At 45.3% G+C, this 24,930-nt stretch overlaps 1 protein-coding gene across 3 annotated transcripts in view; it reads right to left on the reverse strand.

Annotated features, from left to right (window-relative positions):
* The window catches only part of GADL1 (glutamate decarboxylase like 1), a 194,317-nt gene that overhangs the window by 136,025 nt on the left and 33,362 nt on the right, over positions 1-24,930 (reverse strand). For 2 of the 3 annotated variants that reach the window (XM_061395727.1, XM_061395728.1), the window contains exons 2-8: positions 18,768-18,940; positions 13,812-13,938; positions 10,972-11,062; positions 7,233-7,339; positions 6,433-6,548; positions 731-810; positions 554-608 (exon numbers count right to left, since the gene is read on the reverse strand). In XM_061395727.1, the coding sequence (XP_061251711.1) occupies positions 554-608; positions 731-810; positions 6,433-6,548; positions 7,233-7,339; positions 10,972-11,062; positions 13,812-13,938; positions 18,768-18,940 (749 nt within the window). Of the gene's footprint in view, positions 1-553; positions 609-730; positions 811-6,432; positions 6,549-7,232; positions 7,340-10,971; positions 11,063-13,811; positions 13,939-18,767; positions 18,941-19,903; positions 20,229-24,930 lie in introns of those variants that run through there. The other variant, XM_061395729.1, reaches the window with a different exon arrangement.

The following is a 24,930-nucleotide window of genomic DNA, read 5'->3' on the forward strand; positions in this document are numbered from 1 at the left end:
CCAGGGCCATGCCTTGCCTCCCCCAGCAATGGGCAGGCCAGCTTTCAAACATTCTAGGAAGCCAAGGAAGAGAGGACAGTCTGCCAGAGCAGAAATACTAGGCTCAGACCCAACGGGGGTGATGGTTACGGATGGGCTTCACATGGAAACATTTCAGGAGGATCGTTTGTTCAAGAAGTCAGAAACTACCCTGAATGCAGCCTGGAGGTAACTGGTTTGGCCTGAAGCATCCTCAGCGTCAGGAGTTATACAGCAGCAAGAGAGGCCAGAACAAGGTTGTGAAGCTTATTCTAGGCAAGGACCTGGTACAGAGTGACATCAGTGTTTCAATAGGCTCCAGCCCCCTGGGAATGAGCACATTCGAGAAGCTCCACAGAACACGCAGAGCAAGCACCAGACACAGCACCTCTGTAGATGAGCTCCCTCCGTCCACCCTAAGAGGACCTCTTCTCTCCCCGACACACAGACAGGCGCCTGGCCGCTGCCCCGCATCCTCTCCTTCATGCCCAGACACGTGCACGTTTCCCCTCCCTCCCTCTCCTTGCCCACGCACCTCTTTCTTGGCCTCCTGCACGCGCTTCTCCAGCTCCTCAGGTATCATCTTACCTCTGAGAGAACAGATTTGTGACACAGTCACACTCAGCAGTGAACAGACGTGGGACAGCTTTGTAAATGGTATCGATCCCCCCGCCACCGCCCCGGCCAGGCTTCTGGATCCTGTCCCCGTTACCTTCCATCTGTCTCCACAAAGCACACATTCTCAGTACCAATCCCAAGAAAGGAAGCAGACTTCTTCATGGAGTAATGACACTACATTCAAAGAGGTGAGGGGGAGAGAGAGACACGGATACACGGCATGAAAAAGGTACTGCTTATTAGCTACATGGGTGTGCGTCACACGGCTGAGCCCAATCTCTGGAATCGTATTGCCTTAAAACATAAAAAGCATTCAACTGAGCTCTGCAGTATGGTGGTTAAAAACACTGACTTCCCCTGGGATCCGAGAAACCAAGATTTAATTCCAGGTTTTCCCCTACAGATATGGGCCCTTGAGCAAAGAATGCATGCTCTCCAAGCCTCAATTTGCTAATCTATAAAGTGGCTATATGGGTCCTCCTCCATCTGTTTGTCATGGAGTTAAAATGGTTAATACGTGTAAACAGTTGGCACAGAGCCTGGTGCATGAACAAACTTGGCCACTGAAGGTTGTTGTTTTCCGTAACACTGAGGAAAAGTTTCTCTTGATGCTTCTAATAAAACTCAGTATTAATGGAAACAGAATCTAATCCACTGCTGACTCAAAAACCCTCTAAGGGGCGATCAAGACTCTGTCTCAAAAACTGTAATCACAGACCACAGAAGAAGCCGTTTTCAAGAGCGAACAATGAGTTATACATGCTGATCAGATACTTGACTAGTCTCGTTTAATACGGACTATAAGACAGAAATTAGACACGAGGGAATGTGGCTAAAATCATAATAACGAAAGTAATAAGTTTGGGATTTTCCTGGTGGTCTGGTGGTTAAGACTCTGTGCAGGGGGCACAGGTTCAATTTCTGGCTGGAGAACTAAGATCCCAAATGCCGCATGGTGCAGCCAAAAAGTAAATAAACAAAATAAAATCTTAAGAAGTAACACTCACTTACAGAAATCCTATGCGATGTAGCCCTGGCAGGAATGAGGCTAAGAGCTGGCTTTGGAATTAGGTCTTGTCTATTTCTTATTGGCAAATAGCAGTATATACTCTGGGCTGTTGGGCCTTTTTTCCTACATAAATCCAATAAAATAATTAGCACTCAAACACTGGAGATGTTTCTCTTTATACATCAATGTGGACAGGCGGTCAGTTAATTCTTTTTCACGCCAGAAAAACTGAAGGGGCTAAAGGACATTATTGTACCAAAAAAACCTTAGTAATTTAATTTGTAGGTATGAATACATTAAAGGAGTAGTCATGCCTTCACACTTAACTTGATATATTCCCTCAAATGTGGTAATTTTTTCCCTCTTTTGTCAAGAGAGTTTTATGGAGAGCTCTTTTTTTAACTCTATAAAAATACATGCCGAAGTAACACCATCAGGAGAAATGACATCATCCTAAAAAAATTAATTTCCAAATATCGAATAGGACACATTCGAAATGCCTGTAGGATGCATTCATTTCAGGTTGCTACAAAAACACATGCATGGTGAAGAGTAATAATGTACATGAAAACATAGTTAATTCTCTACTTGCTACATCAGTCCACCATAGCTTAGGTGACAACTAAGGTGAATTATTTCTCACCAGAGCCTGGGGGCCTCTGGCACCAAACAGCTATTGATTTCATAATGATAAATAGCAGCCTACCCCCACTGACATCTGCCAGTAAGGAAAATCACACTGCTTTGCCCCGAAAAATAGCAACATATCCCCAATCAATGGATCTGCTGAATAAAAAACCTGTCCTCAGAATAAGAACAGCTTCTGGAGCTATTTTTGGGAATCTCTGGGCAAACTGGGAGTCCAATGGCAACCTCAAATGCATAAGGACAGATTTTTTTTTCAAAGCCTGAAAAACTGAAGTCTAAACATCTGAAAACATCAGAGGAGGAAAAGAACCTTGGAAGGGGGAAAAAAAGAAAAGAAAAAAGGGTGATGCTTCAGATATACCGAGTAGTTTCAAGGGAAGGAAAAACCTAGAAGCCGGAGTTCAGAAGTAACAGCTGCATTTAGACACAAGAATGCCTGCTCCCTTCGAAGAGTAGTCAGTCCTTCTAAGATCCAGTCTCCCCCTGGGTTTCACTGTCCCATAGAAGGTGCACGATTCTCAGCAGGCATTTATTTCTATAAAGACAAGACAGCCAGTGCCCACATGAAAGACAGAACTGCATGGAAATTTTCACTCCTGGTTCCAGAAAAGCTTTCCTCTGTGACCTTGATTTTCTCAGAGCACTGCAGTTTTCTGTGCTCATGGGCTGTGTTGTGGACACTCGGAGTCCTGTCCTAACATGCTGACTACTGCAGTGCTCGGATTAGCTTCAGGTGGTGGGGATAGCAGGGTCGTGAATGTCATGCCTTAGGAAATGAAGAAAAGGAAGTATAGGGACTTCTCCAAGAGCATACAGCTGGCTTGATTCCTAAAGAGGCAGAGCCGGGATCCTGGAGACACCCTGGAAAGCACCTGCTCACCCCGTCAGTGCCTGCGATGGTCCTGAGCCTGGGGCAGCCTCACGAGAGAGCAGGGCCACAAAGCGGGTGGAGCGGGTGAGGCCCCTCCAGTGCAAAATTTAAGAAGATGTGACCTTGAGACGTGTACTCTAGTCCCCTCACTGCCTCACCCCAGCCTGGACCCTGCTGGAGAGGAACCAGGACAGCTGGTTGCTGGCCTGGGAGTGAAAAGAGCTTCCTTCCTCCTCGCTTTTGAGTGGCAGACAATATTCACTACTTCATGCTGATTTCCAAAATGATTTGAATGACAAAACTAAGATTTCTCTAAATTTAAGGAATTCCCATGTGCTAAGTCGCTTCAGTCGTGTCCAACTCTTTGTGACCCCATGGACTGCAGCCCGCCAGGCTCCTCTGTCCATGGGATTCTCCAGGCAAGAATACTGGAGTGGGCTGCCATGCCCTTCTCCAAGGATTGAAACCAAATCTCTTACGTCTCCTGCATTGGCAGGTGGGAACTTTAACACTAGCGTTCATATCTAACTGCTAATCAAGCTACAAATGTTTTTTACTTTAATTATTTTTCTCCAAAAGTTCCCTTTTCTTTGGCTCCCCTCTGGCAAGGCTCAGACGCTAATCTACCAGCACCTTGGTCTTGGAGGTCCCAGCCTCCAGATTTGTTGAGAAATACATGTCTGTTGTTTGGGCCACAGGTTCTATATTTTGCTAGAGCAGCCTGAGCAAACCAAGACACAGGTCGAGTTTGGTTTTCTGGCTTCATCTTCTGCTGGCATGTTAGCCAAAGCATATATTTTGCCTCTTTTCGCACACACATCTCCAACAGAGATTTTAAAAAATACTCAGCTCTTGGTTTCACAACTCCACAAAGTTTCCATTTCTTTTCATGCCCAATTTGCCAGCTACACCTGTGTTACTGGTCTTCCCCAGGCATCATCTTCATTCTAGTCTTCCACAGAATTTCTTCCCCACTTCCAGGGCAATTATTCCATAAAAGAACTCTGGTACATTTTATTTATTTATTCTTAACTAATTTATTTATTTTTGGCCATGCCACATGACATGCAGGATCTTAGTTCCCTGACCAGGGTCTGAATCCACTCCCCCTGCAGTGGAAGCACAGAGTCTTAACCACCAGACAGCCAGGGATGTTCCTCTGGTACCTTTTAAACCAAATGAAGAATGAAAAAAGGCAAAAGTATCACTGTGCTGATAGCAGGGCCCTTATTTAATCAGCCTTTCTAGGCGGGGACATAGCAATTCAAATGCAGAAGGGACTCTGCATTTCTGATATGCTAGGGTTCCTCCACCTGAAATACCAAGGGTTGGAATCCAGGCAGGAAATTCTACTGCATCATCATCTCAAGAAACCAAGCATTTCCCCTAGAAGTCCACATTCCTAAATATTCTTCTTTTGCTACAGAAAGAACATCTTGTGAGGAAGGGCCTGGGGAGGTAAGTTCAGAATCTCAGAGGAGATGACTCCTCCTAGCTGCCCCCAACTCAATGTCCACTCTGCATTTAGTGCTGAGCTGACCAATGGTCAGGCAGGACAGGGGAAACACATGGGGGTGGTCAGGTTCCTGCACAGATTATACTTTTGTGATAAGATAACTTCTGCTCTTGGAAGAGAGTAATAGATATAGGAAAGTTCAGTTGGAATTAGCAGAGAACTGTCAGATTTTGCCCATCTCATGTGTTTGACAGGAGCCCTAGGAGTACTGCAGGAGCTACAGGAGGGGACGTGGGGAAAAAGCAGTGGTGGGATGGACAGAGGCCCCCACTGGAACCACAAACAGGAAAAATAAAAAGCATCCTTTCCAAGTAAGACAGCATTTGAGCTGCGCCCCATGTTGGTGTAGCTGGGTCGTTCTCTCCTCCTGAGCGCATGTGTGCTAAGGTGCTCAGTCGTGTCCAACTCTGCGACCCCACCGACTGTACCCGCCAGGCTCCTCTGCCCAAGGGATTCTCCAGGCAAGAATACTGGAGTGGGCTGCTGTTTCCTCCTCCAGGGGATCTTCCTGACCCAGGGATTGAACCTGTGTCTCCTATGTCTCCTACACTGGCAGGTGGGTTCTTTACCACCAGCGCCACCTGGAAAGCCCTCTCCTCCTCCTGTTAAGATATACCATTTCTGTCTAGTATGTGCCAGGTGCTGCTCTATATGCTCTAACTCATTCGATCTCTGGTGATAACTAAGCTCACGTGGATGCTGGGTCGTTTTTATGGCTCCAGACTGTTCACCGCCCCCTGCACCCAGTCCCTTCTCCGGGCAGCTTTGCAGAGAGTCTCCTTAAGAGGTGAAGCCTATTTCCCTACTTCTTGGATCTGGGTTCCCATATGCAGCTCACTTTACCAAGAAAGTGAAGGGGAAACGACAACGTGCCAGTTCTGAGCCCAGAACTCAAGAGGCCCAGTGTGTCTCTGCTGTTTTTCACCTGCACCGCTGCCATGACAATGCTGGGCCAGCCTGCGGGAGCATCCCTGTTGTCAGCCCAGCCCACCCACGCCCCGAGCAGCCATGGGCCAGGCAAGCCCAGCACTGCTCAGCTGTCCCCAGACCGGAGGGGCATGTCTGGCTAGAGCTGCATGCTTCTGGGTTGAGGAGCAATTTGTTACATTAGAGCTGACTGATACACTCATCTTTATAAATTAGGAAACTGAGTTACAGCAGGATTCATCAACTTACCCAGGTCACTCAGAGAGTAGGCAGTAGAGACAGGAACTGGCCCCAGGCAGCCTAGCCCCGGGCCTGCGCCCCCACCCACAGGCTGACCTCTCACTTCAGGGGGGTTGTGGTAACATCCCCTTGTATGTCTGTGTGACGTCACTGTTACTGAATAGCTCCCTTTCCTAGAAGGGCCCTCGTGTTAGCCACTCAACGCAATCAGTTTCACAAGGAAATGGGAGCAGAAGACAGAGCTGAGATCAGCAGCAATCACCTAAATTCTAATAAATAAGACACTCAAAGCAGAGATTCACAGAAAGAGGTGGCACTTTGAAATTAAGTCTTCTCTTTTCTCCAATAACGTTCCAGACTATAAATCTTGAATAAAAGGTGATATACAAAAGAGGGTGGCCAGGGCTTACAATATCAAATGCATCAGAATTTCTTTTGGAATTAAATACGATGCTGTACATAGGTGCATGACTTACACACTGACAAAAAGCACCCTTGGGAGCCCTCAAACCAACAAGCCCTCTTCCATGACATGTTCATTTTCAGAAAATCTGTATCTCATATCAAAAATAATTTTTTTTTTACCTCTGCAGATGTGAAAAGGATTAATCTTGGCAAGCCAGACAGCCCCTTTTCCTTAATATCAGGACAGTACTTGTATCTGGCTAAATTCATGGCATACATATTGGACACTGAACCACCTGTGAAAACAAAAATGGAAACATGGATAGCATGCTGTCATTGTCCCCAGAGCACCAGCCACAGTGGGGGGGCAAGGATGGCTGTGGGCACGCCTGTCTAATGACAAATGACTGTCAAAGTCAAGGGAGCACCCCCCTCCCATTCCTTTTACACACGTCCTCATCTCTAGCTCCAGAAGTTTTGGTCTAGTCTCTCATTCTGGAATTTTTCTAAACTCAAAGCTTCCATCTATGGATGTAGGGCTGGTATCCATGTCTCCACAGTTAATAGTAATAATATTCTTTCTGTCTTTAATCAATAAAATGACAGCATGTGCTCCTCCCTGGTCCTCAAGAAAGACTGTAGGGGAAACAAAATACAATTCAGGAAACTTCTCAAGTAAAATGAATTGATAAGCTTGATAAACATATCATAGCCCTTCAAATTCCCACCAGTAGATCAACTCATTTGTGTTGGATATAAATCCAAAATTTTAGACATCTCTCTTGTTGGCAGGTATGTCATTTCTGTAGTTTATACAAAATATCATACTCTGGAGAAAGGCACAAACTTGATCCTCCCCACGTAGCATGATTCATACCTAACTTCATGTCATGTGGAAATCTGCAGGGAGTTGTTCCTCATATTAAGGCAGGAATAAAATTGCAGATGCGTTAATGGAGGCAATAACTAATTGTACTTACCTGGGTTAAATATTCCATCCCCTTCTTTCCAGCCAATAAATTCAATCATTTTCTTCAGAACCGCTTCTTCTACCAACAGAAACACTGGGGACACCTCATACGTATAACTAGACAGAGATAAAAACACTCCACTTGTACGGCTAGAGTCGAACCATCCCTGTGGAGTCCCAAGAAATGCACATAGTTTTATTAAACCAAGGGGCTGCTGAAGTGTGGGTAGAGCCTTTGGAAATGAATCCTTCAGAAATGAAGAAATACCCAGAGACCGTGACAGTGCTGGTCATGGCTGGACAAATGCCGGGAGCTGGTGCGCCAGGGACATTAGCTACTTCAAAGTCTTAATTTACAGAAAACTTTTGCTTCCATTGGGAGAGATCAAAGCAGTGCATCTGTAGTCTTTGTATTAGCCATGAGTAGTGGCCATCTTGCTCTTTGGATGCTGTTTTGGAGGTTGGTTAAAGAAAAACCATTGTCGTGGCAACCAGGTTTATTAGGCTACTACCATGAGCTACCCTAGCTGTCAGCTGTAGAGCCTGGGTTTCCTCCACCACACTCCCGTGTTGGTACAAACGGCAAGAGCACTATGGACATCTCTTACAGTGTGGCAATTTGACTGTAAAGTGCTACCTGGATCCCTGCTGTGAAGGTTTGTGGCTGAGGGTTGGAATGCTGTCAGCAGGGAGCATTGCTAAGTTAACCCCTTTAGGCACGTCCTGTGGTCATCCACACCTGATGACAGGTCCATCTGGAGGACCAAGTAGGCCTGGCCACGTGGTCCCAGCTCCAGAACACCCTGCAGGGCCAGGGTAGCTCCAGAGATCCATGGAGTCAGCTGGTGGGGTCTCAGAGCCTGCACGGTGGCTTGACTCCTAACTCTGCCCAGCTGTTTCCTTCCCCTCCAGCACCCACAGAGACCCTAAGGGTTTCCCTTAATAAACACCCTGCCCACTAAGCTCCATCTAGAGCAGCTGCCCAGGAAGTCCAGCCTGAGACAGTTACCAGGTCATTTTGTAACACTTCTTTCTTTCTCCAGAAAGCTGGAGGATGACTACTGTGTATCATCTCCTTCTCCAACAATTCTGTGATTACACTAAATTGAATCTGAGTAAATGTGTACTCTAAATAAGTAAGCTAAAGTAAGCTAAACAGACACATTTAAATTTATAGTCACGGAATTTAATGCAATTATGCTAACATCTAGAAGAAAAAAAAAAAAACTTTGGTAAAGAAGGGAAAAAGAAGAACACCTACTGTGTATCACCTCCCCACGTGCCAAGCACTCTACAGACATTACATCATTTTTCAACAATTTAGGTTCTATTTTCAACCATGTTTAGGAAACTAACACATACTAAAAGTGTGAAAAATGGGGACATATGTAAAAAAAAACATATTACACATAAAAGGGAAATAATTATTTCCTTTATAGTATGAAAAAATTACTATTAAATTTGTCTTTGGAAACTACTGCTGCTGCTACTGCTAAGTCATTTCAGTCGTGTCCGACTCTGTGTGACCCCATAGATGGCAGCCCACCAGGCTCCCCAGTCCCTGGGATTCTCCAGGCAAGAACACTGGAATGGGTTGCCACTTCCTTCTCCAATGCATGCAAGTGAAAAGTGAAAATGAAATCGCTCAGTCATGTCCGACTCTGAGCAACCCCATGGACTGCAGCCTACCAGGCTCCTCCGTCCACGGGATTTTCCAGGCAAGTGTACTGGAGTGGGGTGCCATTGCCTTCTCTGCTTTGGAAACTAGCTCGACTATAAACCTGGAGGTGGAGGAGGGGGTGATACAGAATGTGCTCATGGCTTAGTGAGATTTTGAGGGGCCTGTTCAGCAATTTAATACTTCAAAAGCCTCTAAATATTTCAGTAAAAGAACCCAGATGAGGAGTTAGAAAAATCCCAGGACTTACAAGGAAAGGGTCACGGAATTGTGTAATTTTACTATCTTTCCTACCACTTATCTCTTCTACCCATTGTAACCTGGTATCTGTCTTGAATATTCTACAAAAAATCATCTGACGGAAGTCACCCATGACACCCATGTTGTTAATCCAGGGGATATTTGTCAGTCTTTGTCTTAAACACTCAACAACACGGGACTCTGGACACACTCTCCTCCATGGCCCCCAGACTTCCCTGGACTTTCTCCTCCTTCTCCCTCCATTGCAGGTGGGCCTGCACCTCCCGACCAGGGAATGTCAGATGCCCTCAAGGCCAGGCTGAGCCCTCTGCTCGCCTCCCTCCATGTTCTGTCCTGCAGGCGGTGCTTCTCCCACTCCTGTTTTAATATTATTGAATGTGTCTCCATCCTGCTCATTAAAATCACTTATTGGACTATGTATCAGTGCCTGGGACACACTGACAGAAATTCAGATTTACTTGGTCTCTGTTGGGATTTTTCTTGGTTGGGTGGGGGGGTGGTATTTTCCTTTAATATTTTTTTAAAGCTCCCAGGTTGAGTCAAAGAGCAGAAGGAGTTGGGAAGCCTGACTTAAGGAATCTCATCCATGACCAATAACACCTAAATTTATAATTTCATAAAAATACCAGGATTCCAGGCCCATGTATATCTCAACTCTTCAAGAGCATAGCCTTAGATATTTTGAAATTACTGCAAACACAAATGCTCACAATTGAAAACTGAATTACTAGAAAGAAAGAAAGAAAACTGAATTACTGCTCTTACTTTTTCCACTGTATACTTGAAAACTGTCATCTCAATGACTGACACGACCATCAGCCCAACTATTAAAGCCAGAAACCTAGGCATCAGCTTATAAACTTCCCTCCTGTTCCCATTTCCAAGATCCAGTATATTATCCAGGCTTTTCTGTTTTATCTTCCAAACACATTTTTTTCTATTCCTACCACTTCTCTCTAAATCCAAGCAACTATCATCTCTCACCTGACTAAGGCAATGCCATCCTAACAGGTCCCTTCTAATCCACTTTCTATATTTCCAGTGATCTTCTCAATAAGCAAATGTCACTTAGTGATTTGGAAATCTTCACGGGCTTTTCATTGCACTTAGAATGACTCATGAACCTGGCCCACTGGGTCCCCATGTCTGGCTCCAATCTCATCCCGACACCCCTCACAGTTTTCTCAGCTTCCCCACCCCGCCTGTCAGTTTGTAGCGTGTGTCAGGCTGTCTCCTGCCACAAGGCTTTTGTACGTGCTGTTTCCTCCTCTTTTCACCCAGCTAACTTCCACTCATTCTCCACCTCTTAGCTGTCACCTGCTTAGAGAAGACTTCCCTGAGTGCACAACTAGGAAAAATTGTCCCATATATATTTATAGTATCATGTACCTCTCCTTCATTTGAAAATATGAGATTAATCTGTGCAGATCATTTGGATCAATTTGCATGCAACATCTCTATATCTAGATTATTTGCTTCATGAAGGCAAAGCTAATATCTGCTTTTACACAAAGACTCTCTCCAGCGCCTTAGCCCAGATATGGCTTTTCATGCAGGAATAAATGAAAAGTTGCTTAATCGATTTTCTCATCTGTTAAGTGGAGAGAATTCCTGCCTTAACCATCTCACAGTACCACTATCAGATCAAACTGCTCTTTAAATACTGCTAAGTGTCATAAGATGCTTCCATTATTTATGATGACACTGTACAAATGAAACAATTAAAAAGAAGTTCATGAAATAAAACTTCATCTACTTAACAAAATCTCTAATCCATATTCAGTGTAAAATTCCAGTAAAATGTACTTACACACTTGGGTTTAATGCTTCTGTCATAAATCTGGCCACCAAAGAGTAATAATCAAGTCCAGCATATAACTGGTTGAAAAATCTTGGATGGTCTGTAAATTGAAGCAGAATATTAATCCACACAGCAATAAAAAAGCAAGAAAACTATTGATACAGCAGTAACAAAAGTGAATCCTTCAGACAATAAAAGCAGCTGGATACAGAGGGCGTACAGTACACGACTCCAGTTACATGATGCTCAATCTGGGCAAAGCTGACTGATGCTGACAGAGGTGAGAATTCTGGGTACCTCTGGCATGGAGACATTGATTAGCACCAGGCTTAAGGAGCCTCTGGAGTCCCAGAAATGGTCTATACCTTGATATGAGTGATGGTCACTTACATGCAGATATGTACAAATTCACTAAGTTGAGCACCTGAGATTTGTCCACTTTAGGGAATGCACATCATATCTCAATTAAAAAAAAGTTAAATCTTAGTCATGTACAAGGGAACCAAATGTTGAAGATCCATCTCATAAGCCTTTCTACTGAACAACGTTTCTAAGAAAAACTTGAGCACTTTTTTGAGAACTTTGGTTTACTTATTTCATTTTCTTTTAATAATTTTTATTTGTTTGTTTATTTTTTGGCTGCAGTGGGTCTGTTGCTGCACATAGGCTTTCTCTAGTTGTGGCCAGGGGGGTGGTCCTCTCTAGTTGGTGCACAGGCTTCCCTCTGCAGGGGCGTCCTTTGTGAAACACAGGCTCAGGTGTACAGGCTCTGCAGCTGTAACACATGGGCTTAGTTGCTTCGCAGCATGTGGGATCTTCCCAAACCAGGGATTGAACTTGTATCCCCTGCATTGGCAGGCAGATTCCTATCTGCTGTAATCACCAGGGAAGTCCTACCTGTTTCCTTTTAAATACAACCCAGACCCAAACCGGAACCCTGAGAAAGGGATTATTTGAGCAATCTGTCCACATATCAAAAAGCCTGTGGCTACATTTACCTTCTGAAATTATCCATGTCAATTTCCCTAATTTGAACACATTTCACTTACTGACAGGGTTCACTTCAGGCTCTTGGCAGTGAGTGGCCTTTTAATTTTTCAGATTGGACCGTTTTTTATAGTGCAGCTGGCATCCTGTCTATGGAGTAAGATGTGAGTCATCGTGCAGCTTACATAAACTTTCTGATTCAACGGGCTTCAAAGGCACTTGCCTTTAAGACTTGAAAAACTTTAGTTCCAACTTTCTATTTTTTCCCTCCTATAAAAGGTCTCATAAAGGTTCTTGGCTTTACACAGTGTGAATATTCACACCAGACTCCAGGCTAAGAGCTGGCTTGACATTCTCAATCATAAGAAGCCCAGCATGATGAAGAATAAAGAGGCAGGGGGCCTATTTAGAAATGTGGGTATTTGGGAACCATGTTAGTGACCTCTCACAGCAACTCAAAGCATTTGGTGTGTGTTTTTTTTTTTCTCTCTCTCTCTTTAAACTAGTTCAGTGAAAAACAAGAGGCTCAAAAGAAAATGTCTTTTCGTATAAAACATGGCAAACTTCCTCTAATCTGGCAAAGGAAACCCGACATTGCTACAAGTAATTTTAATAAGTTTTTTTTTAGTTCCGTGTTAATTTATGATTGATTTCCATGGTAACATTATGGAAAATATCCAGTAAACTGAAAAATCTACTGCACTAAATGTCATTCTGTGCTTCTGACATGCACTATAATAATGAGATATGTATCTCTGCTTTTGAAATGCTAACTGGGTTTTTGATACATTCACCAGACTTTCCTAAGGGAATATAAACCAATTATTTTTAGCCAGGATTTTATTATGTTCTTTCCACTAAATTTAGTTCAGTGTCAGAACTCACAAAGCATAATGCCTGTATGGTCTTAAGTACTAGATTACCTTTACATCACACTGAGAAATGCATATTCTGGAAAGTTTTTCCCCTACTTCTGAAACTTATTCACTGGGTGTATAGAATATTAGCAGTCAGTCAGAGTAGGACTTAAGCACAAAACAAATATCATGTTGCTGCATTTACAAAAGATCACAGTGGTTAAGCATTATTGTACCTTCTGAAAGGTTTTTATCTCTTGATCCTGGTAGATGGGATAAAATAACTTGGTTCTTGCCAACTCTAAGAATACTCTTCAAATAAATCTATTCCTGTTTATAGGAAGGCAGTCTCTGGAACATGTTGAGGGGCGATATTCTGGGAGGTCAAGATTTAAAATCCCCACCAATTCTATAATCAAACTACCATTTGTCAGGTGGCACCAACATAAGAAATGATAAGTAGCAGTCATAATTTCTGGTCTTGGTTATAAATGGAGGGTGGGGATTGCCGAGGAGCAGACAGTATTTATGTAAGACTGCTTAACACCATCAGTTTTTCTATCAACCTATCTTTGGCCCTGACAACACATCTGTACTAGGGATTAGAGGAACCACTGTCAAAACCTCAGAAGCACTATTTTTCATCCAGGTTTCTCACCCATAAAGAATCTGACAGCCAGCTTTACTATGAGGTCTGTGTGTGCTAAGTCGCTTCTACTATGTCAGATTCTTTTCGGCCCCATGGACTGTAACCCGCCAGGCTCCTCTGTCCATGGGATTCTCCAGGCAAGAGTACTGGAGTGGGTTGCCATGCCCTCCTCCAGGGGGTCTTCCCAACCCTCTTCCCAACCCCATGAGGGATCGAGCCCACATCTCTCATGTCTCCTGCACTGCAGGTAGATTCTTTACTGCTGAGCCACCGGTCACGCCCCGACTATGGGATAAGCACATGCTAAAGAAAACGTAAGAACTGTCTGCGGCACAGATGAAGCGGGGAGCTCTTACTGGTCTTGACGCTGTAGCGTATGACGTCCTGGCAGCGCTGCAGCAGCCGGTGGTGCGGCTCTCCCGCGTCCCTCAGCTCCAAGTCGAGAAGCCGCTTCAGCTCTTCAGGGGGCCGCCACTCACAGACCTGGGGATTCGGCCACAGCACGGTTACGGGGGCACTCACTGGAGCCAGGTGTGGAGAGGATGTAGGAAACACGGGCCCCACCCTCGTGAAGCTTCCCGACCAGTGGAAGAGAGAGAGATGCAAGCGGGCAAGCACCGGTCCCTGGGGCCAGAGCTCTGACATCTGGTAAAGCGGATGCTGTTGCAACAAAGCAGGGGACTCTGTCTTCAGTTTTGGAAGAAGTCCTGAAAGCACTGACATCCAAGTGGGACAAAATAAGACTGCGAAAGGTTGAGGGCAGAAGGAGAAGAGGGCGACAAAGACGAGATGGTTGGATGGCATCACTGAGTGAATGGACATGAACTTGGGCAGACTCCAGAAGCTAGTGAGGGACAGGGAGGCCTGGCGTGCCGCAGCCCATGGAGTCACAAAGAGTCAGACGTGATCTGCTGACTGAACAACAACTAAAGAACCAAGCAAAGAGTATAAGGGATGGGGGTCATGCAAGGGGCCTTCTAGGAGGAAGAACAGGACAAGCAGGGGCTGAGATACAAGGGCACCCACGGCCCATCTGAAGAGAGAAGTCCACTGGGTGTGGCTTGAACTCAGAGCTTGGGGGAGGTAGGGAAAAGTGGAGCTGGAATCTTGGAACAGCTCTCCCACTTGTCTCTGTCCCTGGCCCCCGGCCCCACACCATCTGCTCTCAGCCCCGCAGTCAGCATCCAGAATGCTCCTCTTCCATCTTAGCCACAGGCAGCCCTCTGCTCAAATACGTCTGATGGCTCCTCATTTCCTTCAGAGTAAAAGCCCAAGTCCTTACAATGACCTGCACTGATCCTGTACATCTGTTTCCCCGGTGGCACTGATGCGCCCCCCACCCAACACCCTGGCCTCCTTTCCGCTCCGTATGCATACCAGATGCATTCCCACGTTAGGGTCTTCGCCCTTGGCCTGGAATGCAACCTCCACCCAAACCTCCTCATAGCTAACTTCCTCACTTCATTCAAAACTCTTCTCAGATGTCCCTCTGTCAAGTCAGCAATCCCCACTCTTCATTTAAAATCACAAGCTGTGTGTTACTCTACCTCCTGAAGTACCCCCCCCAGCTGTTTCTTCTCTTCCTTTTTCCATGCCCCTGTCACCTCCCCATGTAATTCATTTGAGACACACAATCACCATAAGAGCAGAGGTGTTGGTCAATTTTCTAACCACTCCCAAGGAACTAACAGAACCTGCCATACAAAAGGTTATCAACAGCATGTTGAATGAATGAATGAAGAGATAAAACAAGGCTCAGATGGTGACGGGCTTCATGTCACATATTACAGAGTTTGAATGTGGCTCTAAAAAACACTAATATGCTTTGGACAAGGGAATTACATGTGATAATATTAGTTTTAGACAATGGCTTTGATTGCAATATGGAGATTCCAAGTAAAATTGGAAATGAGAAGTTACTCTAATAGAGCAGGCAAGAGAGGATAGTGGTCTGGATGAGGCTGGTTGCCTCAGGAAGGAAGCATATCTGGAGATATTGAAGACGCGCCATCAATAGAACCTGGAAAGCAATAACACAGGAAGGATGAGGGCAAGGAATAGCCAAAGGCCATCTTGAGCTTTCCAGCCAGCACGTGGTTTCATGGTGGGTGGGGTTGGATGGTGAGTTTGGGGCATATTTAGTCCAAGGCACCTACAGGACATCCAAAGGGGTGTAACAGTTGGTCTGAAGCTCTTGTGAAAGATCAGAAACAGAGTTGCAGGCATCTGTTATAATGTGACCCAAGTGACACAGCTCAGAGGAAACCTGTAGAAAGAGTAGAAGGTGTAGGTCTCACCTGGGCAGCGCCAGCACATAAGCAAAGGGTGAAGGGAATGAGCTCACTTGTGAGGTGAGGACACGCCAGAGAGGCAGGGAGCAACCCGGAAGAGTTCAGAGCTACTACACAAAGGAAGAGGGATGCTCGGGGGAGGAGACGGTCACCACCGTCAGGTCCTGCAGAGACGCCAAAGTAGACAGAGACTGGGAAGCACTCCTGGGATGGATCAACAAGGAGGTGTGCTTGGCAAGAGCGTCTGACTGAGGGAGGTGGGAGTGGAGGCCAGATTGCATGAGGCAAGGACGTAGGAGGTGAGGACGTGGAGGGAGGGGGCAGTGTTGAAGATCCTTAAAAAGTTTCCCTGTGGAGGGGAGGAGACAGACAGGGGACTCTCCAAGGGGTGGAGGCCAGGATCGGGGAGGCTGGGGAAAGCAGGGTGAAATATCAAATCGTGCGAGAGGTACGAAATTAAACTCTGAGCTTAGAAGCATGAACCATGGCGAGCAGAAGTCAACCAAACGGGGTGTGACCGTGCAAAGGAAGGACTATGAATTCATGTAATGTTGATGAAAAAACTTCAAGGACAGCAACACCCCACAAACACAAATCAGTGGTGGCCAGGGGCCAGAGGTGACGGCAGAGGCTGACACGGAGGCGCACAGGGGCATGTGGGGTGGCAGAACTGTTCGTGTTTAATTCTGTTGCTGGTTACGCGATTTGTCAAAACTCATAGAAGTGCACACCAAAGGCAGTACATTTGACTGAAAGTAAGTTACAGTTCAATTGAAAAAAAGTGGCTGAGGAAAAGTGTCTACAAAAGAGGGGGCCAGAGGTAATCATGTCACTAAGTATGGCTGTGCTGTGCGTGTGCTAAGTCGCTTCAGTCGTGTCTGACTCTTTGCGACCCTATGGATGTAGCCCGCCAGGCTCCTCTGTCTTTGGGATTCTCCAGGCAAGAATACTGGAGAGGGTAGCCATGCCCTCCTCCAGGGGCTCTTCCTGACTCAGGAACTGAACTTGAGTCTCTTATATCTCCTGCATTGGCAGGCAGGCTCTTTACCACTATCACCACGGAAGCCCATCACTAAGTATGGGGACCCATCCTATCCTCAGGCCACCTTTGAAAGGGGATGTGTTGAATCTCTGACCAAGTAGGCTAAGTCAGCAGCATAAAAACTTCACCTCCCTCTCCCAACTCCAACATAACAATCCAGCTTCACATGGATGCATGTCCCTGCATGACTGCTGCCGCCGCCAAGTTGCTTCAGTCGTGTCCGACTCTTTGCGACCCCATGGACTGCAGCCCACCAGGCTCCCCCGTCCCTGGGATTCTCCAGGCAAGAACACGGAGTGGGTTGCCATTTCCTTCTCCACCCTGCATGACTACCATATTGCAATGGGCTTGGGGCCACTGAGTTGATAACTTAGGATTTTAAGCCCACCCTTCTCATCCTATCTCCCATCACTGTCCTGTATGAGCCCTTCTTTCCACATGAAGGGCCCCTTGGTGTAATAAATACCTTGCCCTATTATAACTCTCTTCCCCTCATTCACCTTCCACTTTCAGCAACACACCTGAGCCCACTTCTCTCTACCCATCAAAATCTTACTCCAGGAACTTCCCTGGCAGCCCAGTGGCTAAGACTCCATGCTCCCAACGTAGGGACTTGGGCTCAATCCCTGGTTGGGGAACTAGATCCCTCATGCTGCAGATAAGACCAGACACAGCCAAATAAAAAACAACAACAAACACCTATTTCATCCTCAGATTCTGCATCAAAGTCCAAGGTGTCCCCTTCTCAGTGAGATCTACCCAAAATCTGCCCAAACCACACAGCATTTATCACCTTCTTATTGGGACCCCCTGTTTTTTATTCTGATTCTGTTCAAAGCTGAGCCTTTATCTTACTTTGCTTTATATCCCCCAGGGCTGAATATAATGTTTTATCCTTAGCTAGACTCAGTTAATATTTAATGACTGAATAAAGGCCAATATAAAAAATTTCCAGGGGAGTACTGTACCCCATCCAAAGTAAAGCAGGTCCAAACATTCCCCGGGTACAGCTAAGACGGGAGAAAACTCAATTATAAGCACAAAATTAGGAAATACCTTCAGTGATTTGAAATATGAAAGGTGATCAGTGTGATAGCTATTAATTGTGAGATTCTGAGAAACACAGGGAGAAGCCATGAAAAGCACAGACTCTGCAACCAGCCTGGATTCTGGCGCCAGCCCCAAGATCCGATGGCATGTTCTTTGGGGAAACATCCTTGGCATCTGGTGCCACGCTTTGCCCCTCGTCTCTAAAATGGAGTTGATCGATAGTACTGGCATCTTAGGTGTCTTTACAGATTCAGTACACAAATACATGGGTTACATACACAAACACTTACGGAGTAGCTCTTAGAATATCAATTGGCACAAAGTAATTACTATTAAGAACAGATGTCATCAGTGGTGATTCCAGTATCAATTTGCGTCTGAATTTGAAAGCTAGAACTGGTCACTGGTACCAGTCAGAAAAGTCAGACTTAGCAACCCAAGATTTCCAGTCTAAGCTCAGACAAACTGCTAGTAAAGTCCCTCAGATAAATTTAAAAACTTTTCACACTTTTTCTACCTTCTGCTTGATTTCACTAGCAACATAAAGAATATGTGCCAGACAATGGAAAGCAGGGTGTGTGCTGGAGACTATAGAAATCAGATCATCGGTTGATTCATAATTTGTATCATCATCTGGGGCAGAAAGGTTCATCCTGTGCTTCCCAACCTTACCTGGTTAAACTCTGGGTCTTGGCCAGTCTCCCCACACTTGCTGGCTGCTTTCCAGGAAAGCAGAAACTGGATGGGGGTCTGGAAGCTGAGGTGGGGTGGGAGAGTGGGTACCAACTTTGGTATCTGGGCATCCCCTTGAAACAAAAGTACACAGGAAATGAAAGCATGATTCCTCTTCCCCTTACATCTAGCCATCCAGGGGTGGAGAAAACCTAGCAGTCCCATCCTCACGGTTTCTCACAGGCTTTCACGTTTACCTTCTCATTGATGTCTGTAGCCTTCAAAACCACCTCTTCCATTATTAGTCTACAGGCATCTTCCACAAATTTTTCTCCTGCTTTTACATCTGTTGCGGGGCCGTTCAGTATGACTCCATCCACGAGAACCACGTTCTTCCTGCTTGGAACCATCTCTTGTGGACTGATATCTCCTGGAAGCACACAATCAAACCATGTGTTAGAGAGAATCTTATTCCAGCACAAAGCAAAGCATGGAGGAAACGGCTTGCGATCCCACCTTCAGAGGGCGTCCCTTCATTTGATACGTCTGAGGCACTGAAGCTAACAGCTTCTTAATGGTGCCCAGTGATACGACAGAGGTAAAGAAAGCAAGCTCCATTTTCCATTCCTGCAGCATCTTTTGTTTAGCACCAGGGAGCATGCAGGAGTTCAAGCAATGTAAATTCAACCCATTTTATTCACTCGTACAAACATCTTTCAGACATGTGCAAAAATGATCTTTGTAAACACAAGCCCATGTCTGTTTCATGAACACACACGCTCCCTTGTAATTTAAGAACGACTGTATATTTCCTTTCATAAGTCACTCCCAGAGAAGAAGAAGATATGTCAGTGTGTCTCTTCTTTTGATTTTACATTTTAAGCCTGTGATTAAATGCTCCCTTGCTGTGTCTCTGAAAGCCCCCCGTTAAATATACTTGGCCATTTCCTACTGGGAGGAGGAGAAAACAGAGCAGCAGGAAGGTTCCTGTAAGCAGTATCTCACACTTTGAAACTTCTCAAACTTGCAATTTAGGCAGGAGGATGGAACAGAACACTTTCAGGACTGGACAGCTGCGGGCCCGTGACTAAAGGTTAAAAGTCAATGTGGAAATCTATATCTGAGACTAAAGGTTACTGCCTACCCAAAATAGCTCCCCTCCAAATTAATGCTGGCAACTTAATCCAGATATTCAACCAATATTCTGCCTCAAGCTCTGATTCAATCGTATGCTCTCTTTCTAATTAGTATCTCTTTCCTCCTTATTATATTCAATAACTTGCAAAAAGTTACACAAACGATTTTTAAATATTTTTCAGTGCCTCGCCAAGCATAGCATCTCCCTTAAACACACTGATGGGTCTGTGTGTATTTTAGATATTTTTATACCTACCGAGGGTTCTAACAGCATTTACATTTATTATGCCCTTTAATTCTATGACTGGCAAACTCTAATGGTGTCCATAGGCAGATACAAACGTCGCGGGAAGATTCTCCAGTTCGAGAATGATAGAATCTGTAGTAAACGATTGATCTTTTATCCTCAGACTGAGGGGTAAACCATTTAGAGCTCTCACAATGAATCTCAGCTTCATCCTTAGCTTTAACTTGTCTTCCACTTGGAAAGATGTATCTAATATAGTTTAGGGCCAAATGGTGAAGGCCTAGAATTGAGCTGTTGGATGGAAGTGCTTACTACTCAAGGCACTTTCCTCCCCGCCAAATTTTAGGTCCTAAAAATAAATTGGAAAAGAGGGCAATTATTCAGGGAACCCTGGTTATGTCAGTAGGCAGTGCTATTATTAAGCACACAGAAAAGGTCTGATTTTTTTCTAACCTCATTAGTGGGATTTCAGGTTTCTATTGCCCAGGGAATAGCAGCCACTCTGTAGGCCTCTAAGAGTCTCTCTCTTTCTCTCCCTCTCTGTTTCTCTCACACATACACACAATGTCAAACACCCGGTTGCGACCAAAATAGCAGAGAAATTGAAATTAAAATTGTCTCTTTCTCCACAGCCATCAATTGTAGAAATCTATAATTTCTATATTGATTTTGAACAATTCTATAGGAGAAAAATCCTACTTAAAAAACTATAAAGGTTTGGGTATAGATTATGCATCTTTTCTTGATGTTTTAATTCTACAACAAGATGTGATCATGTGCCTCTCCTCCCCGACCCCGCCACATTGTCACACTGGCCCAGACTGGAAAAGACCCTCTGGAGACTGAACAGTCAGTCAAGCTGTGCTCTTCTGGAGAGGCACGTCAGGACTCTATCTGCTAGAGTTGACAGCAGTAAATACTCAAGCCTTCTATGAGAAGAAAGCTCCAGGAAGAATATACCCAGAATCTGTCTGCTCTTCAGTGCTCCCTCCCTTATCACCATCAAACACTTGGCCTCACTTTCCAATGAACCCTCCAGCTGCCACCCTGCCCCATGTACTGTGAAGACAATTCTAAGGAAGGCAGCTCCCATGTTTCTTCAAAAAGCTAAGTCAGCTCACATCATGACTCCTGTTCAAACCATTCAATGACTCTTTATCAAGTTAAAAGTCAAAGTCCTGAAAATGACGTCTAAGGCTTTAAATGAGCTCCTTCCCCCATTATCTCTTGGCTGTCAAACCACTTCTCTAATCCTGCCCTCCAGAATTAGTGCCCTCCTGCCCACTCACTGTGGCCGCCTCACTCGTCCTCGACTCTTTCCTTCAACACCAGTTTCTCAGCGAGGTGTCCGCACTGACCTCATTTCACACTGCACCCACTCCTCTCTCCCACGCTTTTCTCTGCTTTATTTGACTCCAGAGTGGTAACCACCCTGTGACATATTATATGTATAATATTTATTTACTTACTTGTTTAAATACTGTCTTTGCAACAGAGATTATGCTGTATGGGAAGGATCCAGTTCCTGTCAGCTGATGTCTGTTTCAGGGCACCCAAAAGTGCCTGTCAGATTGGAAGAGTTCCATAAACATTTTTTGGTTACTAGATAAAAGAAGTCCGGGACCCTGGCTCCTTCAACCAGCCAGCGACCATGTCCCCTTCTCTGAGAGGCCACTGCAGGTTGCCAGCTCTAACCAAGCAGGAGACGCCTTTGGTAGGAATAGGGCAGACACAGAACTCAATTCATGGACTAGAAAGGACCAGAAGGGGCTGAAAGAGGGACCCGGGGAACAGGGTCGATGAGGCAAAACTGAGTGTGCAGTCTGGGTCGTCAAGGGGAACCACGGGTGAGAGGCTTCCACTCTCCTCACCATGTGTTCTTTTCACCAAGGCCACTTTCTTTCCTTTCTCCCTCCTTTTCTGCTTTGTAGGCTTCTGATGTCTGAAGGTCAGTCCATCACAAGTCTCACTCCAGGAACCACACTGCCAAATGTGGAAACCAGTCAATCCCCAAACATTCAGACTTCTTTATGTCCACCGATTCCTCAACTCCATACTTTCCAAACTCCTGTCTATATAATTAGCTCAACTTCTGGTTTGTTTGAAAAGATGCACCCTTCTACCTTGCTGAACAAATCATAAAGTGAAAGTATTAGTCACTCAGTCGTGTCCAGCTCTTTACGACCCCATGGACTGTAGCCGACCAGGCTCCTCTGTCCACGGAGTTCTCCTGGCAAGAATACTGGAATGGGTAGCCATTCCCTTCTCCAGGGGATCTTCCCAACCCAGGGGTCAAACTTGGGTCTCCTGCATTGCAGGCAGATTCTGTACCATCTGAGCCACCAGGGAAGCCCAAATGATAAATTCAGCTTCAAATACTATTTCAGAGTTTCATAGGATTAAATGAATTAATGCAGATGAAGACCTAAGACCTAAAGCAAAGCCTGGCAAAGAGTGGGCTCTCAGTAAACATTAGAAATATTAGCTAACTCAGTAAGTGTTAGGTAACAGCAGTAGGCAATTAAAACTATTTATTAAATACATAAATAAACAGGAGTAATTACATGTGACAGTAAGCTATGACAAGGGAAAGGGAGATCTCAGAGTGATCAGATGCCAGGGTTCAGTTCAGTTCAGTTCAGTCGCTCAGTCATGTCCGACTCTTTGCAACCCCATGAATCGCGGCACGCCAGGCCTCCCTGTCCATCACCAACTCCTGGAGCTCACTCAAACTCATGTCCATCGAGTCGGTGATGCCATCCAGCCATCTCATCCTCTGTCGTCCCCTTCTCCTCCTGCCCCCAATCCCTCCCAGCATCAGAGTCTTTTCCAATGAGTCAACTCTTCGCATCAGGTGGCCAAAGTATTGGAGTTTCAGCTTTAGCATCATTCCTCCCAAAGAACACCCAGGGTTGATCTCTTTCAGAATGGACTGGTTGGATCTCCTTGCAGTCCAAGGGACGCCAGGGTAGTGAACTCTAAAGCAGCTGGTGAGTTATCTCCTGGAACAGTCAGAGGAAGGAGCCTCAGTGGGAGGGGTTGCCCGTGAAGACAGCTGGACTTCCAGCCATGGTCAAGCAGCTGTGTCCCCCCCAAGTCAAGCAGCTGTGTGGCAGCTGTCCAGACTTCCTGCCTTGTCACTTTCCACTTTGCAGGAAAGTGGCTATTTGTGTAGAGGTTTTATTTCTTGTACCAGAGTAGAAACAATGACAGAAGGGATCCATGTCTCAATTTTCTGGACGTCCCAGGAAACAGTTCAGTTGTTGGTGTTCACAAGCACTCAACAACTCCCTGAGCTGTTGGCTGGCTGCATCATTATCTTAGAGGTCATCTTATTTAACCCTTTCACACAGACCCCAAACCCCTTCCCCAAGCCTGTGGCTGAGACAACAGGAGAGATGAGTTTGAGCCTCTCAGGTTCTCTGATCCTGGAATGATACATTCTCTCTGTGCTTCACTTTCCCTCATCAATAAAATAGGAGACAATCCAGGAAAAGTGCTGGGCCGGCTGCACTCTCACCTGCTGCTACTGCTGCTAAGTTGCTTGAGTCATGTCCGACTCTGTGCGACCCCACAGACGGCAGCCCACCAGGCTCCCCCGTCCCTGGGATTCTCCAGGCAAGAACACTGGAATGGGTTGCCATTTCCTTCTCCAACATATGAATGTGAAAAGTGAAAGTGAAGTCACTCAGTGGTGTCTGACTCTTAGAGAGCCCATGGACTGTGGCCCACCAGGCTCCTCCATCCATGGGATTTTCCAGGCAAGAGTACTGGAGTAGGGTGCTGTTGCCTTCACTTATACGAATACTTATACTAACATGCAGGTGGGTTTAGGGACCAGAGTTGTTGACCTCTCAGATGCTTCCAGAATCTGACATCTTTGGCTGCCTGGCTTCTCTCTTATCGTTTAATGATTATGTATCCATTTCAACAAACGTGGATTACTCACCTGCCATGTGCCACACAGCAGGCTGGAGGCTAAAGACAGGAACTGGGTCATCTTCTTGTGGATCTCAAAGTCTCTTTGGGGAGTTAGGTGCTGAAAATTTACAACAGTGCAAGACATGTGGGGCAGACTCTGCTCTCAAAATTTTACAGAGTTGAAAAATTTAATTGTCACAAAATTTCCAGCTGGTTATTCAGGTCTATAGTTGAGGAAGTGGAGACACAGAGAGTTTAACTGGCTTGTCCAGGGTCACAGAGCTGGTTAAGCAGTGAAACTGGGGTGAATAATACACTGAGGTTTTATGAAGGAGCAACAGGGTACTGTGCTATGGACATCTACAGTTTGTAAGGCAGTGTTACGGAGTCAATAATGACAGCAAGACAAATTAGACTCAGTTTTGGTCCTCTGTAACTGAGAGTCTCAGAGTTTGAATAATGCAATAGGAGATAAGGAGTGTCACATGTCCTGAGAAGGACACCAATAACAAGTTGAATGCAAACACTGTAGACATTTAGGGTTATGGCTTAGGGTTACAGGAGAAGCTGAGGGGTCAGAGAAGACTTCTGAATTCGAAGACTTGTCTTCTCTCTAAAAATCTGCGGGAGTTAAGAATAATAACAACTTTAAAACCTTTTCATTTCTTAAAGTAGCAACTCCATGACAAACAGCTGGAGGGGCCACAGAGCTTCCCCTACGGTGACTCTGAATCTGCACTTGCATCATTTCTCCAGGCTTCTGCAGGAGAGAAGAGGACAAAGCAAGTCTGATTTCTCTCCCGTGGGCTCTAATCCAAACATGTGAAGACCTTGTGCTAGCTTCGGCAGCACGTATACCGAACATGTGAAGACTTTCATCGATTCTCATCTAAGTCTCTTATTTTGCCAATTAAAACTGCTCCAGCTTCTTCCATGGATCTGATAATCCATGGTTGCTCATCTGAATGAGTTTATTTTTAATAAAAGGAGGCATAACCCAGGTGTGGTCTCACCAGCTCCAAATACAGTGAATTGGCATTCCTCATTCTCTGGTCAGCATAATCCCATTAGTAAGGCTTCCATTAGCATCTGAGGTGATGCCCAGGCTTAAGCTT

Source organism: Bos javanicus, chromosome 22, assembly GCF_032452875.1.
Source record: "Bos javanicus breed banteng chromosome 22, ARS-OSU_banteng_1.0, whole genome shotgun sequence".
NCBI lineage: Eukaryota > Metazoa > Chordata > Mammalia > Artiodactyla > Bovidae > Bos > Bos javanicus.